The 17,253-nt window shown below is 35.0% G+C and overlaps 1 protein-coding gene and 1 long non-coding RNA gene across 3 annotated transcripts; both read left to right on the top strand.

Annotated features, from left to right (window-relative positions):
* Positions 1-9,502: 9,502 nt before the first annotated feature.
* Positions 9,503-11,160, top strand: LOC113727465 (uncharacterized). Of its 2 annotated transcripts, none has more exons than XM_072076144.1 (3): positions 9,503-9,663; positions 9,857-9,959; positions 10,053-11,160. In XM_072076144.1, the coding sequence occupies exon 3, from the start codon at positions 10,151-10,153 to the stop codon at positions 11,057-11,059; it is 909 nt and encodes a 302-aa protein (XP_071932245.1). In that variant the 5' UTR covers positions 9,503-9,663; positions 9,857-9,959; positions 10,053-10,150; the 3' UTR covers positions 11,060-11,160. The 2 variants fall into 2 exon arrangements, with proteins under 2 accessions (XP_071932245.1, XP_027107458.1); XM_027251657.2 differs by having other exon boundaries at positions 9,854-9,959.
* A 3,087-nt stretch (positions 11,161-14,247) lies between these two features.
* On the top strand, positions 14,248-16,679 carry LOC113727464 (uncharacterized). Its single transcript, XR_003457819.2, has 2 exons — positions 14,248-16,060; positions 16,241-16,679. It is a non-coding gene; the product is annotated as an uncharacterized lncRNA (long non-coding RNA).
* Positions 16,680-17,253: the final 574 nt, after the last annotated feature.

The raw sequence follows: 17,253 nt of genomic DNA, 5'->3' as shown, positions 1-17,253 counted from the left end.
GTGGAATCAAGTCCCGAAAAGAATTCAACAGAGCTAATTATTTTTGGAGAAAGTATAACCAAAATGAGATTGAAAAATCTTTCCCAATTTCCTTACATCTTTGGAATAGACCTTATGGCATTAAAGGTGATGAAAAAGAAAAAAAAATTCTTGCACTAAAATAAAAGAGACGAATTTAAGAGACATAATTACAATAAAATAAATAAATAAATGAAAGACACAAATGTTTTAATTATGTAGCTAATAGAAAATTGGAACTCCAAACACAAATCTTTGATTGAATTGATGAAAATTTTGCAGGAAAGATCGATGAAGGTAGAATAAAAATGAAAAGGATCAAAGGGATGAATAATTTTTATGATAGAGTTTCACAAATTTTTCTTCATTTTGTTCATTTGATTTAGATTTTACCGAGAATATTCGCTTTTTTCAAACAATATGAAGAGAGGCGGATCATATGATATTAGAATATGAGGCTGTGAGTCATTTCACCTACATTTAGGATTAAAAATTATAAAATGATCCCTAGTTTTTTAATATTTATATAATATACTCTGTGGGTCGGGTACCCGTGAGTTTTTAATTTTCTGATCCGTATCCGTGTCCGTTTTTCGTGGGTATCCGACCCTCATCTGTCCCACTAAAAAAAAATTGAATCGGATATCCTATTTTTCAGATCGGATCGGGTTCGTCGGATTTTCGGGTTGGCGGTTTTTTGCCCACCCCTAGTGTAAGGTAGAATTAAGCCAAAGAGAAATGAAGGAGTTTAGTTTAAAATTAACACAAAGAGAAATGAAAAAGATTAGTTTAACATTACCTGCGTCATGTGAAATTCTTTATGCATAACTTTTTTATATCCAATCGGTTTATAATTTATATATATATTTTTTTACGTGAGCGGGTTTAGACTATTGCCATATAACATGTGAATTCAAATTTGAAATGCAAATCATATACATGTGGCATTCATCCAAAATTGCTAGTGTGAAAAATTACCACATTATTAGTGCATAAAAAGTTAATCCATTCTATATACCTAGGTACTTTTATTTTTTTCTATAATCCATTTCGTCATGCCTTACTTATCTCTCCTCAATTACTATTAATAAACTTTTATACTTATTTTACCTTATCAATGGATTTTAATTCTCTCTCTTTTTTTGCTTTATATGTCATTGTTAATAATTAATTCATCATGACAAAATTCTTTATTAGTCGTATTTATACTAGGTTTCTATTACATCAACAAAATGGCTAACAAGAACAAGAATGTTAATCTATACTAGCGGTATCAATTAATGGTAACAAAAAACTTATATGGTCACTATATTAATCATTAATTTAGTCCTGAAAAATAATTATTCAATGTAAACCAACTAGAAAGGAAACAAAAATGAGTTAAAGGTCATATAAAGTATCTAATTTAAGTCTAAGATTAATATTAGTAGAACAGAAAAAGAGGTATCATATTAGAATGGAGTAAAAGTGAGAGAAAAAAAAAAAGAGGAACACATAGAAGAAATGTTAGTCCATGCATTGGGCATACTCAAGGGCACAAAAATAATATGAATGGCATATTGTCATAGTATCATTAAGTCGTGGGATAAATAGCTAATATAGTAAATTTACTAGGCAAAATGTGACCAGCCCCTAATTCAAGGGGTTAAATGTTATTACACTTAACAGGTTTAACCCGGCACGATTCCTCCAATCCTCTCGATATATGGGGCCAAAAAAACAGGAAAAAAAAAGGAGTCAAGAGTAATATAAAACCAAGAGTAAGGTAGTAACTTTGAGGTTTCTCAATCATACATGTAGATTCTATTTTAACTACTTCATTTTTTAAAAATTGAATAATGAAATATTGCAGCAAAAAAAAGAGTTGATGTCAAATTGTCAAAGTGTTGGTAACAATAACAGCAATGTAATTACAGATAGATAAGCTAGCTTTGCTACTATCTGTGGCTACCACAGCAGGTCATTACCTTAGTTTGTACTTACATGGTGTACATATTGGTTTATGGTTATGAAGTTATTGACGCTCTAGACTGAAAAAAAAAAAATCAAAATGTCAACCAAATCCTTGCTCGCTGATTGGTTCCTCCGACTAGAGGGCAAAGGATAATTCATTAGAACTTTTTATGTTATGCTCTTGCTATACTATTTATCTGATTGACACGTTCATGCAATAATTAACAAGAATTCAACTTTTAAAATATCTCACTTTCTAGAACAATTTGATTGTTGTCAATCTCAAAAATTTGATTTTCAGAATCAAAATATATGAAAAAATTGTCTCCATTACTATCCTTAACTAAAAAAGTGTCATCAGAGATGAAATTTCGAATGTTTTTAATGACGAATAAATGATTAACCTTGCTGTAACTAAAATCATCACGACTCCTCCAACTTTGAATGTTTTTAGTCCTATCTTTTATATCTGGCTCATCACCTTCACTGATATTTTTAATAGAACCAAGACTTTCCGTTGATTTATTTAGCCACACCGACATTTGAACTCCTTCTTAAATAATATCAAATTAAACCATCATCTTTCCATAGACTTTTCTTGCCTTCTATTTGCATGAAAATATAATAGATGAATAGTTATTCGATCCAAAATTTATTTATTTGAATTTGGATATTTTATTTCCTATATAATTTCCTATATAAAATAAACATAGAAATCTAATCACTAGAATTTTTGTAGTAACTAATAAAATAGGGAGTTAGAGTATTGAAAAAAAATTTTGTTATTTTGAGAAATTATATAACATAGTGTAATATGAAAATATATATAGTAGGAAACCCCAAACTCGACTAGAGGGGTCAGGGCTTTTGTTTTCAAATGCTTAAATGTATGTTTATGCTAAGATACAAAGCTATACATCATAAATGTGTTGCATTAATACTTCAGAACTTTAATCATGACAAATATTCGTATAATGTAAAGAAGCATATCCTTATCCTTATACTATATAAGAATGAGTTTTGGTCAAAGGAGGCTTTGAATTTCAACCGCATGGGTAGGGGTATTTTGGAAATGTGAAATAATGCGTTGCTTTTTTAAAGTTTTTTGTACAACTCATAGCAATATGTGTTTGGGTATGTTTACAGAGATGCCCTCATGTTGTACATTTAAAGTTTGTATTGTAGGTAGAGTACAATTTATGGTGAATTCTTTTGTCATACATTTCCAAAAATAGGGTTGTGTCTTTTCATGGGTATTTTGGGAATGTATGATTATTTTGGTTATCTTTTTATCGGTGGCTACAAGTGATAATAGCCTTTGTGTGGCTGTAATTAGTTAAACGTCCTTAGTCTCTAATTAAATTGGGGAGAATGTGGTTTAGTAGGTAATTAGTGAAAAGAATTAATGAGGGAAGGGTATTTTGGGAATGCGAGTTTGTTGTACTGCTCTTTTTAACAATTGGTACAACTCATAATAGCTTTTGTCTTGGTGTAATTACATAAAGATGGGGAGTTGCAAATTAAAGGTTGGAGAACATGATGGTTTGATGTAACTGATTAGACTTCTCGGCTGGCTAAATTCCATTCATTGCATGGGTTTATTGCAAATGATTTATTAGACACAATCATTAGGGATAATTGGCAGAAGTTGGCTAGATAGGTGTTACTATTCAAATTCTGCTGCTTCAACTTCATGTATTTGGCTTACGGTCTTCAACGTTTCCAACCATTCTAGGACCAGGATGGTTAAGAAAAAAATAATGCTAATTATTGAAAAATTTAAAGTATCAAGTGTTGGACATCTGTTCATCCCCTTTTCTCAGTTTTTGGGTTTGCTCAACAAAAGTATTGTTGTTTGCAACCATATTTCATCCATTTGAAGACAAATCATAACAATCAATTGACTTTTAGTTTTTTGAATTGTGTTTTTTTGCGTTGCTTGTATTTGTGGTAGGAACAGGATTCATAGGAAGAGTGTTACATACTTACATCTCCTAATCAGAATCTCCAAGCCAAGGTATGTTGAAACGGTATTTTTTTTACATTGAAATTTGTCATAATTTGCAAATAACTTGTGATATATGTATAACTGCTTTCTATGCACATGTTAATATATTTAATTAGGTCATACTAATGCATTAACAATGTCAGCCTCATGTGTGTGAGGAAAAGTTTTGTAGGGAATATTTGGAATAAGGTAACCAAAGTTTTATCCTTTCTACTAAATCTTTTAAATTCTTTTGATATACATGTAGTTAGTTCTGGAATTGATTTTGGTGTGAGTGTATACTTAGTGATACTAATTTAGTTTGGTGACAGAGCTCGTTCATTTATGTATTTGGTTATATATATGATTGTCTGATTTCTGGGAATACTTGATTCATTTGGTGGGTAGTTTGACCTTTGTACTGCTGATTTGCTATGGTGATAAAGTTGATTCATCTATGTGATCATGTGATAATTGATTTTGGTAGTTTGATCTTCTGCTATGAAACTTATGACTTGTCTTAAACTTATGTTTGATAATATGTTTATTTCTCTTATATTTTGCTAAACTTATGGTAATTGAGTAGTCCACAGTGGTTGAATAGAATTCATTAAAGCTTTCATTCCTGACTTCCTTCACAAAGCATTAGAATTCAACCTAAATTTAGATACATACTTTATTAGTATTACACCACAAATTATGCCAGATAAATAGTTCAAAAATTTGATTGAAGTTGGAGTTGTTTATCACCAATTGACTGAAACTATAGCAAATTTAGTACTACCAAAAAATTATACGGACAAACATATTCTTATCTTTTGAAGATCCTTGTAAATACTTTATTACAATTTTACCAAAAACAAAGCTCCCAAAGTAGATAAAAATGGATCTTAATTTATACAAGTTAATAACTTCAATTTCTAATAATTTGTAAAATCTTTGCCTACTTAATTTATTAGCTATTGCACCAAATGAAATGATTGTTAGATGTTATCATACAGTAGCATTTGACAAATTTGACCAAAACTCATTCTTATATAGCATAAGGACATCTAGGTATTTTTGGACTGAGGGATTATTTTGCAATCGTTAGTACATTGGGTACAACTTATATAAACATATGTATGGGTGTAATTTACTGAAATAGTGTCATAGTGCAATTAAAATAAAGACACTTGCAGCTATTCATTCAATTATGTGAAACAACTCATAATAATACCAATGCATGAGTTCCCATGTCTGAAGCCCCTGTCTTTGAAACAACTTTCACACCAGCAATATACCACTATTTACATCTCAATTAAACAGCCAAAAACATAGGTATATTGATGATTTAATGTCTAAGTATCGATTATGGTTATTCTGATGTCTCCTTTTTCACATTCTTCCGTTTGTTCCCTTTTCGGCTTCCAGGATTAGGTTTAATGCCCTCTAAACGACTCCATTATCCGTGCATTTCCTTCTACTCATATTAAGTATGATTCGGTTAATATGCATTATTATTTACAATAATTTTATTAATATTACTTAATATGCGTTGTTATCCTACTCTTATCTTTATTCACTTGCTCACCTTGCAGCAATATGGATGATATGTACCGATAGGTTCTTGATCAAAAATAACTTCTTGGTTAATATGAAAATAATATTCACTTCAACCACTAAAAAATTCTCTTTAATCACAGGCACTAAACACCTGCGCGATGCACGGGTACTTCCCCCTAGTAGTAGTCAATAAAATAACTAGCACTCAAGTAAATAGCATAAGGCAACCATCCAAGTTAATGAAAATTCACTACCGCACTCATCCAAATAGACTTTACACCATCTTACCAAAGCTAAACAAAATTGTCTTTGCAAAAAGGATTAATCTTTCCTATATTAACAGGGTATGTACTCAAGTATTTGTCGATGATAGTGTATATTCTGTCAATGTATATAAGATTAGGCCTTGTTTGATAACCTAATTCAGCACTTAAATTTAATGGATTCAGATTTTAATATGTTTAGATGCATTTGATAACTAAAACTTGAACATCTGAATTAATTAAGTGGCATTGAATTTCTTAAGTAAAACTTATTCCAAAAAACAAGTGATAAGTTATTCTTTTTTTTTTTTTTTTGTCGATACGATAGCTTTCTATACTATAGGGAGAGAGAGGGCCTGAAGAGGTCTTGGGGTAATCCAGAGGGGACTGAACCACCACCGGATCAGACGGATGTACTATGCACCAGCTTGAATTTTTTTAAGTAAGGCCACATTTAATTGTGGCAAATTGGTGGTTAAGTGATAAATTATTCACTTGTCACTGAATGTGATACACCCTCGAATGTATTTGATTAAATATTTAATAATTCAATAACTTAATACATTCATATTTCACGTTTCAAACTTCAGTAAGCAATTAGATAATCAAGTGTCCTTTACCAATTGGCCTAATAAACACAATCAATTGTTAAATTAGTAATTTTAATGCAGAGACACACAAAATATATATGAGGGACATTCTTGGGCAATTTTAACACACTGCCTAAGTGCATCAAAATGCTCCAAATTAATCAATTTTCCTCATGCAATATGAGTAACATGCAAAGACTCGATCTATTTTAGAACCCATTAGACTATTCAATCCTCGGAGTGTTAAGGTTAATTTTAATTTAACTTGTGTGTAACTGTTTGACAAAAAAATCAGACCATTCAATCCTGACAATGAAATGTAAGCTCCCCTCGTCTCCCTGGAAAAGCAGTGTGGACAAGTCCTTTGGGACCATTTATATTGGGAAAAATATTTTACGGACAATTTGTTCTATCCTTCGAGCATTTTTCTACGAAAAGAGCGTGTCCTGCACGCTGAAACCATGTGGATCCAGCATGTAATGACACCACACACAACTACTCAAGTATAGCTTGCAATATTCCAAGGGATGAGAAGAGAGAAGAGAAAAAAAATAGTAATAGTTAAAGTTGAAAAACAAAGGCTGAATATGCCTTTTGTCCAAGGTACTGATCCAACTAATCTTTATAATCAAATCTAAGTCCATTGTTGTTGGTCACCCAAATCCAACTTCTTAACCACCAACCTTTAACTATATGTATATATATATATATATATTTCTTTATTATGTCCAAAGGTGCTAATGATGGGTTGGCAATGGCTGGAGTATTTGTTAGGGATTGCTTAAGCAAGAATACTTATCAAATAGTGGTTTGGAATCCAAAAGTTGTCCAAAAAATTAAAGAAAACGACCTTACATAGTTTATGCCATCGTTGAAGTGAACATAACATAGTTGTCACAATTTTGTTATGCTAACAACTAAAGAGATGGATGGTATTCTAGATTTGTAGTTTGCCTATTTCATGCATGGCACATAGCATACAAAGTCACACAAAAAAAAAAAAAAAGAGTCTTTAAGGCTATTTCACTCTTTGGTTTCTTACATGATTTAGAAGTAAGAAATCGTTGAGGAAAAGCCCTCCATAATTATCTGATTAATATATTTGTTTAACTCTAGATTAGGGCTACAAGCAGATTGAGTCGGCTCGCAAACAAATGACTCAACTTCGTTGGACATTCATCGAGCTGGAGTTGGTACCAAAAAACTCAATAAGATGTTCGAGTTAAATTTGAACCCAAAAATAATAGATTCAAAGGCTCGTCGAACATACTAATAATTAATATTTTATTTTATTTTAGCTCAATTTGGCACAAACTCCATCTTAATCGAGTTGGAACTTAATTCGAATTCAAACTTGATGTCATTTGAGGTTTCCAATCGAGTCCGAACTAAAATTCAAGCATCATATATTCGAGTTGACTGGATAAAAAATTGACTCAACTCATTTAGAACCCTGCTCTACAGTCAACCAAAACCCAACTGATTTGACTCAACTCGTTTAAAACTCTCCTCTACATTTTTAAATAAAAAACCATGAATGTGAGAGAGTAATGTACATATAATCTAAGACAGGAAACAAATATTCTTAATCACTTGGCTGTATCTGATTTTTAAATGCATCTCTAGTAATTTGTAGCTGGTCAAGGATCTTAATTAACTGGGATTGCTGCAGATTCTGAGTATTTTGAGGCCCGGCAGAGGCAGACCACCATTACCCCGTCCCACCACCAGTTGCAGGCCACCACCAACCACTGCCGGCATTAGGAATCCAAATGGTGTAGTGTGCATTCCTTGACCTAATATTAAATGCAACCTCCCAACTCTCAAGAACCGTTTTCCTTTATTACTCTCAACCTTGCCCTGTACTTCCTTCAAATAATTTGTTTGGATTGCTGTTTTTCGTCGAAAAATTACGTCGTTTTTCGTGATCACATTTCCCTATTACATTTTTCCCTCACATACATCAAATCGCTACAGTAATTTTTTCATAAAAAATGACGAAAAATGCAATCCAAACGAGGCCTAAAATTCTTGCAAGGATATGCCAAATTAAATAGTAGCAAACATTTGCCGTTTATTTGCTCCCATTAGTTTCCCCACATTAAATTTTACCCTTCACTTTTCATGAAAATCAAAACCCAATTTATAAGGTTAAAAAAAAAAAATACCCAATTTGTGCCCCATTTGACCACTTGTTTTCAGTTTGACCTCTAAACATTTCTCTTTTTTCTCGTAATCTAATGTCCGAATAGCTTTCGAATGCTCAAATGCAAAACTTTACGATCAATCAAAAACCATTTGACCTTTCCAAAGGCAACCCTAAACCTTACTATCAATCCAAAACCATATATCCTTAATAAGTATTTTTCAAATGCCAATTTTCAACAGATAATTCTCAAAAATCTAGGTTACACAAAATTATACCCAACCACCCCTATATATATATTGAAAAATATTATTTACACTCTCAGAATTTGTTTTATTATATAGTCTAATAAATAAGAACTATATTATTAAAATAATAGTGAGAGGCCCCCACGAGATTGGTTCAGTAGTAGCAGCGGTTCTTTAGGACACAAAAAATCTTGGAATTGAAACTGTTATCTGATTCGCCCTGAAAAAAGTTGTGTGGGGCTGCAACGTTTCCCTCTAATTTGGTGTACCAACTCGGATCCAAAGAGCTTGAGTCGGGACATGTTTCTAGTTACCAAAAAAAAATTATATAGTGAGAAGGTGATAAAGATTTTCCTGTGTATTTTTGGCCCTAGATTTTGTCTTCCATATTTTATATTTCATACTATTTTCTTTTACCCCAGTAATTTTTTGTTGCGTAATTAACACCTAGACCATCATGATCAATAATTAACATGAGTTTCAAACTTGAAAATTCTTTCTTCAAATACGCAATGTGGAAATCAGTTTCTGTTAACCAACACTTTTTTATGACTAGACTGCTTTACTTAGGTGCTAGATTACATGTGACCATGTCAGGTAAAGCAAAAATAGGGAAAAAAAAAGTTAAAAAACAAACAGAGAGAAACAGTAGTGAAAGAGATGAACAAAAACAAAAACCAAAAAAAAAAGACAGACAAGACTAGATTCTTTTTCCTCCTGCTTTCTTCTGAGTAAATAATGATGTTCGAAATCCAGCCTTTCCACCACTACCATGGTGTCATCTTGCTCTTTTTCCTTGGCCTTCACCACCTCATCTTCTCCATTCTTCTCATAATTAATTGACCAGACCTGTTATTTTTTATATGGGGTTTTCAGCTTCTTTGGTACAGGAGAGCCAGTGACAGTGAAATGAGTATGAGGAGTCTCACTTTTTGTCTCCTTCTCTAGTCTCCCTTTCTAAATGCTTTATCTTTTTACTGTCTACATTCCCCAATTTTGTCTCTTGATTTAGAGGGACCCTCCTCATCCTTTTATTTTATACTTAGTACTAGGACTTCCTTTTTTTTCCTCTAAACTGTGGATTCATGGGTTTTTCTGTGCAGCAGAATGCATCTGAACTGCTCCCAGCCCAGATCAAATCTGGCCTTCTCTGGTAGATTTGAGCTGTTTTCTCAAATGGGTTCTTGCTATTTTCTCTGATTAACTAAGGTATGTAACTGAATATACGTTCTTGGCTTCAGATGATGTTGTCTAGTTATGAGTTTAGACTTAAATTTTGTGTCCTGTTTTTACAATTTGTAGAAGTCATCCAAGAACTGCTTTGGATAAACAGGGGGGAGGAGAAGGGGACATTATTAAGCAGATAAGAAGTGAAGTTTCTTGTTTTGGGTGTATAAGCTATGAAGGATTTTCCTTCTTGTTTTGGGGAAAATGGGGTTCAAGTTGCAGATTTTTCATCGTCATCTTCATCAACTGCTAATAAAGCTGCTCAGAATTTAGTAACTTCTGTTTATCAATGTCGATTGCGCGGTAAATCTTGCTCAATAACTGTTACTTGGAGTAAAAATTTGATGGGTCAAGGCCTTAGTGTTGGGATTGATGATAACACGAATCAGAGTCTTTGTAAGGTTGATATCAAACCGTGGTTGTTCTCTAAGAAGAAAGGGTCGAAGAGCTTAGAAGCAAGTTCTAGTAAACTTGATGTGTATTGGGACCTTTCTTCAGCTAAATTTGGATCCGGGCCTGAGCCGTTGGAGGGCTTCTATTTGGGGATTGTTTGTGAGAGACAAATTATTTTACTGCTAGGAGACATGAGAAAAGAAGCTTTGAAGAAAACGGGTGCCACCCCTGCTTCATCTGGTTCTGTTCTGATTGCAAAGAGAGAGCACATTTTTGGTAGAAAAATGTTTGGGACTAAGGCTCAGTTTTGTGACAATGGCCCTGTACATGATCTCATGATTGAATGTGATACGACTGGCATCAGCGATCCATGCCTTGTTATCCGGGTGGATACTAAGCCATTGTTGCAGGTGAAGCGACTGACTTGGAAATTTCGAGGGAATCATACCATTTTGGTTGATGGGATTGGAATTGAAGTATTTTGGGATGTTCATAACTGGCTCTTTGCTACGTCACTTGGAAATGCAGTTTTCATGTTCAAGACTTGTGCGCCACCTGAGAAGTTATGGGCTAGCCAACCTCTCTGTGATCCACAGACATTACATTGGTCATGGTCACAGAGATTCCGAGATACTCAGTCACATAATCTTGGTTTCTCTTTGATATTGTATGCTTGGAAGAATGAATAGAAGATTTTGCATTCTTGGTTTGGTTGAGTGCTAACAAGACCCTCACTGAGCTGTGATTTTATTGACTATGAGATTATATTATACTTGATTATATTTCTCCATTTGTTTAATAGCTTATTTAGTACATTAAGAAGTTCAAGAAAAAATGAGAAAAGAGTAGACAACGTACTTGTCATTCCTTGTAAATTCTTAAAATTGAAATGTCTGTCATTTGATCTTTATTTCTTTGGGAAATTTCAGTGCAAAAGTTAGCTCCCATGATGCTTGTACAAAAACTTTTTTTGTTTGGAGCATGGTGTTGTCTCTCTTTATTGTGCCATGTATTGATGAGCTATGTCTCTCTGGCTCTTTGCAGCTTCAACTTACCTGTAATCATATTAGATATAGGTGTTGGCCATTTGTGAATTATAGTGGATCTTTTTTCTTTATGATAACCAAAAGAGACGTTTGCTTGAATTCTTTACCTGTAATGATACAGGAAGGTTAAGTTTGAAGCTTGAAAAGCTAGTTGGGTCAAGATTTGATGTATTTGCATTGTCCATGTAAAACTTGGTCCAGCAAATTATTGCTTCATTTTCTCTGAGGGACATACTGCACTACGTATATTGGAGGAGCGAAAAGATGTTTTCTAGAGTTGGTATCAATTCAACCCTCTTACTTCCACATATTTTAAAAATTTAGGGCAAATGTAGCCTGCCTTGTCAATGTTGCTTGGAGATTTCAAGGCTTGGGAGCACATAAACCTTTTTGAAAGTCTACTATTTTGGGGATTTACTGCTATTGCGACATGGCCAGTCTTAAATCCTCAGTGTCTGATTTCCTTATGCATGAATAAAGCTTACTTATATTTTTCTATGTGGGGTAACACTATTTAAAAGCTAAGAACGTATGCTTTTGGAAAGGAAAAGCAAAGCTGACCTATGTTTATACAAGCTTATTGTTTGCAGGTCACATGATCTTATTACGAGTCCCTTTTTACTGCTTGCTTTTTCTATTTCTCTGGGAAGCATAAGAGAATTTGTAGGCAGATCAAAGCTTGGCCAGAAATTGATGCAGATGCTGCTATAGCAGTTTTTACCTTTATATTTTATTCTCTTCCTTTGCACCAATGCTAATTTTATTTAAAAAGAAAAAGCACTGAGGTGTTTACCTGTAGTGTAATTATGGCATATGTTTCTCAAAATGCATATTTTTTCCTCATTTGTCAGTACTCTAGATATTTTTTAAATCACTAGGTACTTTTATGCAATCACACCTGTGGGAGGAAGATGGAAGGATAGGTTCTTTTTGAGCTTATTTAGCTTTGGCTTTGCAGGGCTTGGAAATGGATTCAGTATTACGTACTCTATGGAATTATTTGGTTTTAGGAAGCCGAATGAGAATTAGAGACGTTATAATGTGAAATCAAGTAACATTCTTTCAGGATCTGTAGAAGAGAATGTCTGCCTTGGGGCAATTAAGTAACACACTTTAAGGATCTGTACAAGAGAGTGCCTGCCTTTGGGCAATTATATGGTTCAATACCTTTTGTCTGTCTTGGGGCATAATATTGCTCTATGTAATTGACACATTTAGACTTACAGTATCATTCAACTTATGACTATTTCTTCAGATGTTTTGGCCTTTTCATTTATCTGGAAACTAAATTTGGAGTTTGTGAAAAGCGTCCTGCAAGGTGAATAATCAGAAACTGAATGAATTATCTAATTTCTGTTCCGTGCTGTTATGTGAAGAAAACACACTTCTTGATGTGAATTTCATGTATTAACTTGTTACCTTCAAGACAGGGCTTTTATATGTTTTAAAGAAATTGCCTCTGATCATTTCAAGAGTTACATCCATAACAAAGGGATTGTTATAATTAACTGAGTTTGCATGTTATCATGGATTATTTGGTTGATTCCTATGTATAGGATTCGTTATTAGCTCCTTTTCTTCTATTCAGAATTGCATCCACGCATACCCTGAGAAGTAGTTAGGTAAGAAGCCTCCATGCCCATGCCTGAATACATAAAGCATTCTGGCTTGAGGTTAAACAGGAGAAACTGCTTAAGATTTGAACTGTTATTCAGGAGAAACCATTTTTTACCAAGTTTGTATAAAACTAGTTTTTTAACAACTTTTGCTACAGGAACTCCAAAAAACTTATCAAAGTTTTTAACCTACACACTTAAAATATCCAAAACACAACAAAAAAAAATTCCCTTCCCCTTTTTCTTCTTCTTCCTCCCTAGGGCTGCAAACGAATCGAGCCGCTCGCGAGCGGTTCGAGTCAAGCTCGAGTCGAGCTCGAGTCAAACTCGAGCTCAGAATATTAAGCTCGTTAGGCTCGCGAGCTTGAGTATATATATATATTTTTTTATTTTTATTTAATAATAAAATTACTTATATTATATATATATTTTTTATTTTCATAGTGAAATTACGTATATATCCTTAATATTTTATTATTTATTCAGAAAAAAATATTATTTTATTTATTTTTTTTAAAAATAAAATAATTTTTTAAATTTTTTTCGAGCTCGGCTCGACTTGATTCGAGTCGAGCTCGAGCTCGAAAATTGCCAGCTCGTCGAGCTCGAGCTCGGTAAAATTTAGTCGAGACTCGGCTCGATTAGCTCAAAACTCGACTCGGTTCGACTCGTTTGCAACTCTATTCCTCCCCCACCACCACCTCCATTGCCGGCTCCGTCACCAATTTCCGGTGCCGGTGCCGGTCTTTTTTTTCTCCCTTTTTTTCCCTCTCCCCCTCTTCCTCCCCTGCCATCATCCTCTCTTGTCTTTTTTTTTTTTTTCTCTCTACATCTGGCGTAGAGGGGGATGGCGCAGAGGAGGGCGGCGAGGGGGGCAGAGGGGGGAAGGGGCGGCGGGGGGAGGGGGAAGGGGCAGAGGGGGGCGGCGCAGAGGGGGACGGCGAGGGAGAGAGGGACGGCGAGGGAGAGAGGGAAGGGGCAGAGGGGGGCGGCGGGGGAGAGGGGGAAGGCGGGGCAGAGGGGGGCAGAGGGGGGAAGGGGCGGCGGAAGGGGCAGAGGGGGGCAGCGGGGGGAGGGGGAAGGGGCAGAGGGGGGCGGCGCAGATGGGGGCGACGGGGGAGAGGGGGAAGGCGGGGCAGAGGGGGGTGGCGGGGGGAGGGGGAAGGCGGGGCAGAGGGGGGCGGCGGGAGTGGAGTTGCTGCTGGGGGTGGCGGAGGTAACGGGGAAGAAGAAGAAGAAGAAGAAGAAAGAGAGGAAAGAAAAGAAAAAGGAAAGAAAGAAAAAGAAAGGGAAAGAGAAAAAAAAAAAGAAAAAAAACGTTTTTCACCTTACAAAAACTTCTACAAAATTTTTTCAAAAACTTCTACAGTGCACTACAGTAAAGTTTTAGACAAATTCCCAAAAAACTCAGGTTCCAAACAGGCCCTTAGTTCTGAAGAATCTTAATCCATGAAAAATAGAACTTATTAGTCTTCTTTCTCAAGGTATGTGTCCCTAGATTCATTTGGATTTACAAAGCTTTCTTGCTAAATGGTTAAGGAGAGGAACTACTAAAGGTTTCAGATGTTCTGTTTGTTATAGTCAGTTTAGATCATTGAGAATTTTCAAAGCTGAAAATAAAATTCAGTTTGTTTCTCAAAAAATTAGACCTTGTATGTGCTATAATTATCCCTGTGAAAGTTACATTTTGTGGCTGTTTATATATTGCATACTGTATCCTTAATTAAATCGTGTATTTGGTAGAAGGGCAGACTCTGAGAGATTAATTTTAGGAGACTGCAGTGTATATTTGATGTGACAGTCTCTTTTACTAGAGTCAAATGGAGTCATACTTTGTCCTCCATATCTGGATATTCTTTTGCGTGAAGGTTTACGTGTGGAATAGTAGGAAGAAGGCATTTGTGGAAAGAATTGGCAAACTTTATTAATCTATGATCTGATAAGTTTCAGTATATGAGTACGTAAATAAGATAAGATCTTTTTGAAAAGCTTTATGAAAAAGGTAATCACTGCAGATCTTACTTTCCTTTAATGACAAAAAAGTGTTTTCTGAACGGTTCTTTTGTTACAAGGTATATCTAATAGTTGCTGTTAACATCCCATTTCATTACTTTGATTCATTTATTACATTTTGTGCCTTTGCAAAAAAGTTGATTAGACTCGTATATTGACTAGACTTCAACAGATCAAAGGTGATTGTAAAGTTCTGCAATTGTTTACATCTAACAAAAGAGTATTATGATCATGGAGCTTTTCTAATAGGTGAGACAACGCTCGCCAGTTAACAATCAACACCTTATTGGTCTTGCTCACATGCCACTTCTGGACTCTTAGATTTAGTAAAAGGAGGTACTTAGCTTTTGACAGGAGGAGTGTTTGGAAAGCGGTATTATGTTTTTAATATTGGAGTTTATCTCTATTGATGTCAAAGTATTGATATGTTAATGTTCATTGGCATTTCATACATATAGTCATATTCATACGTACAGTGCAGTCCTGAGGAAGTTAGATGCTCCATTGATGCCTGTTGAGTCAATCGAGAACCACAACCAAGGTGAAAAACCTGGTATTTATATTCAAAATTTCCTTCATTCATGCACTCTGCCTGTCAATTCACATCTTCTCCCCAACCTTAGATATACAGACGCGTCTAGAAAGGTAAGAAGGCTGTCAGGGTTTGCATAATGTCCCATCATATCTTTTAAAAGTGCTGTGGTCGATTTTGATTTCAGTGTCGAAGCCTTGTCTTATTCATCTAGGGATATGTTTTATCCAATAAATGGACAGAATGGTGCTGTTCTAGATTACTGCTAATCTCGCTTCAACTGGTAAATCATGAACTTTGCAATAATGCAGATTTTGTAAGCTCATTTGCTTCCTTCTAATACTATAGTAGCCGTCCTCTTTAAGCACGTACTTTTGTCCATTGATCATTGTGCTTTCTAGGGTTATTCAATTGTTGTCCCTGTGTTGCTGCAGCAGAGAGCTTGAAGGTTGTCTTGTCATTGCACTAGGATGCTTAATGCTGGTATAAAGCTTTCGTCCTTAATTTTGCATTTTCTGAGTAATGTTTGTGACGTTGCCTCATCTTTCAACCATCCTGAGAATTTGAGCGTGCAATTATCATTGACCCGATATGACTGTATAGCTGGATATGGGGTTGTTATCTTGCATGCCATTAACATGCTAACATTAACTATTGCAACAGAAGTTAGTCTTGAAAATTCCCCGGCATTAGCAAGGAGATGAATTGCCTGGTGAATGTGCCAAGTTCCAGCAGAATTTTGCCGGGCCAAGGGCTTTTGCGGTTGCAGGTGCAGAGAGCAATTTGCAAACCCTGATCAGGCCACGGTTGATGTTGTCTAGATCTAGAGCAGAAAGCAAATTTCAGAATTTCTTGTTTTTTCAGCAAAAGCCAGACCAAATCAGCTGCACCCCTTTAGGGTTGCTATAGTCCCCCCTTAGGTTTACGTAGATTGGCAATCACAGACTGATTGTAGTGTCTGTATGCAAGCAGCATATTCAGATTACAGGACAAAATTCATCAAGAAATCATGGCACATAGCTAACTTTGATACTCCAAAAACTTCTTGTGGATTCATGTAATGTTGCAAGGACTAATCACAGCACGTAGCTAAGTTTTGTTCTGTGTCTGCCAGTCTTCTATTCTTTATCTGTTCATGTTGCACTTGTTGACCAACAGAAACAGAAATGAGGAGTGGGTATTTGTATATCATATTATACAAAGCTTTGCTTTTCTACTCTCCATTTCCTCTTGCATCACCTTCTTTCTGTCTCTTTTCTGTTAAAACATTAAAAGGAAGAAAATAAAAAAAAAATATTGAAGAGGAAATTAATTTTGCTTGAAAGTACGGCGAGGGTATTATAGTCATTTCATACAACCAAAGGTGGCAAAGTGTAATATGGCAAACCTAGAGGGGAGATATTTGTAGTTATCACAATTCTGAGGGTGGTTGATCCAATTGTTCCTCACTCTAACTGGGAAGCACAGGTGGAAACACAGTGCCCCTTCCTGCTTCCCAAGAATTTCAAAATTCTCAGTGTGCCCCTCCAAGAACTGTAAAATTGTTGTCTGGATTATGAATTTTTGTATTAAAATAGGTTTTGATTGAATACTTGCCCTAAATTTGAAAATATGGCATGCAGCAGACCTCAAATTTTTATTTACAAATATAGATTTTCACCTTAAACAACTATTTT

Source organism: Coffea arabica, chromosome 2c (assembly GCF_036785885.1).
Source record: "Coffea arabica cultivar ET-39 chromosome 2c, Coffea Arabica ET-39 HiFi, whole genome shotgun sequence".
Taxonomy (NCBI): domain Eukaryota; kingdom Viridiplantae; phylum Streptophyta; class Magnoliopsida; order Gentianales; family Rubiaceae; genus Coffea; species Coffea arabica.
Note: the sequence above shows the minus strand (reverse complement) of the source record. Positions and strands in the feature narration are given on the sequence as shown.

Coding starts and splice junctions, on each gene's coding strand:
- LOC113727465 (XM_072076144.1), top strand. CDS start 10,151: ATGAAGGATTTTCCTTCTTGTTTTGGGGAAAATGGGGTTCAAGTTGCA.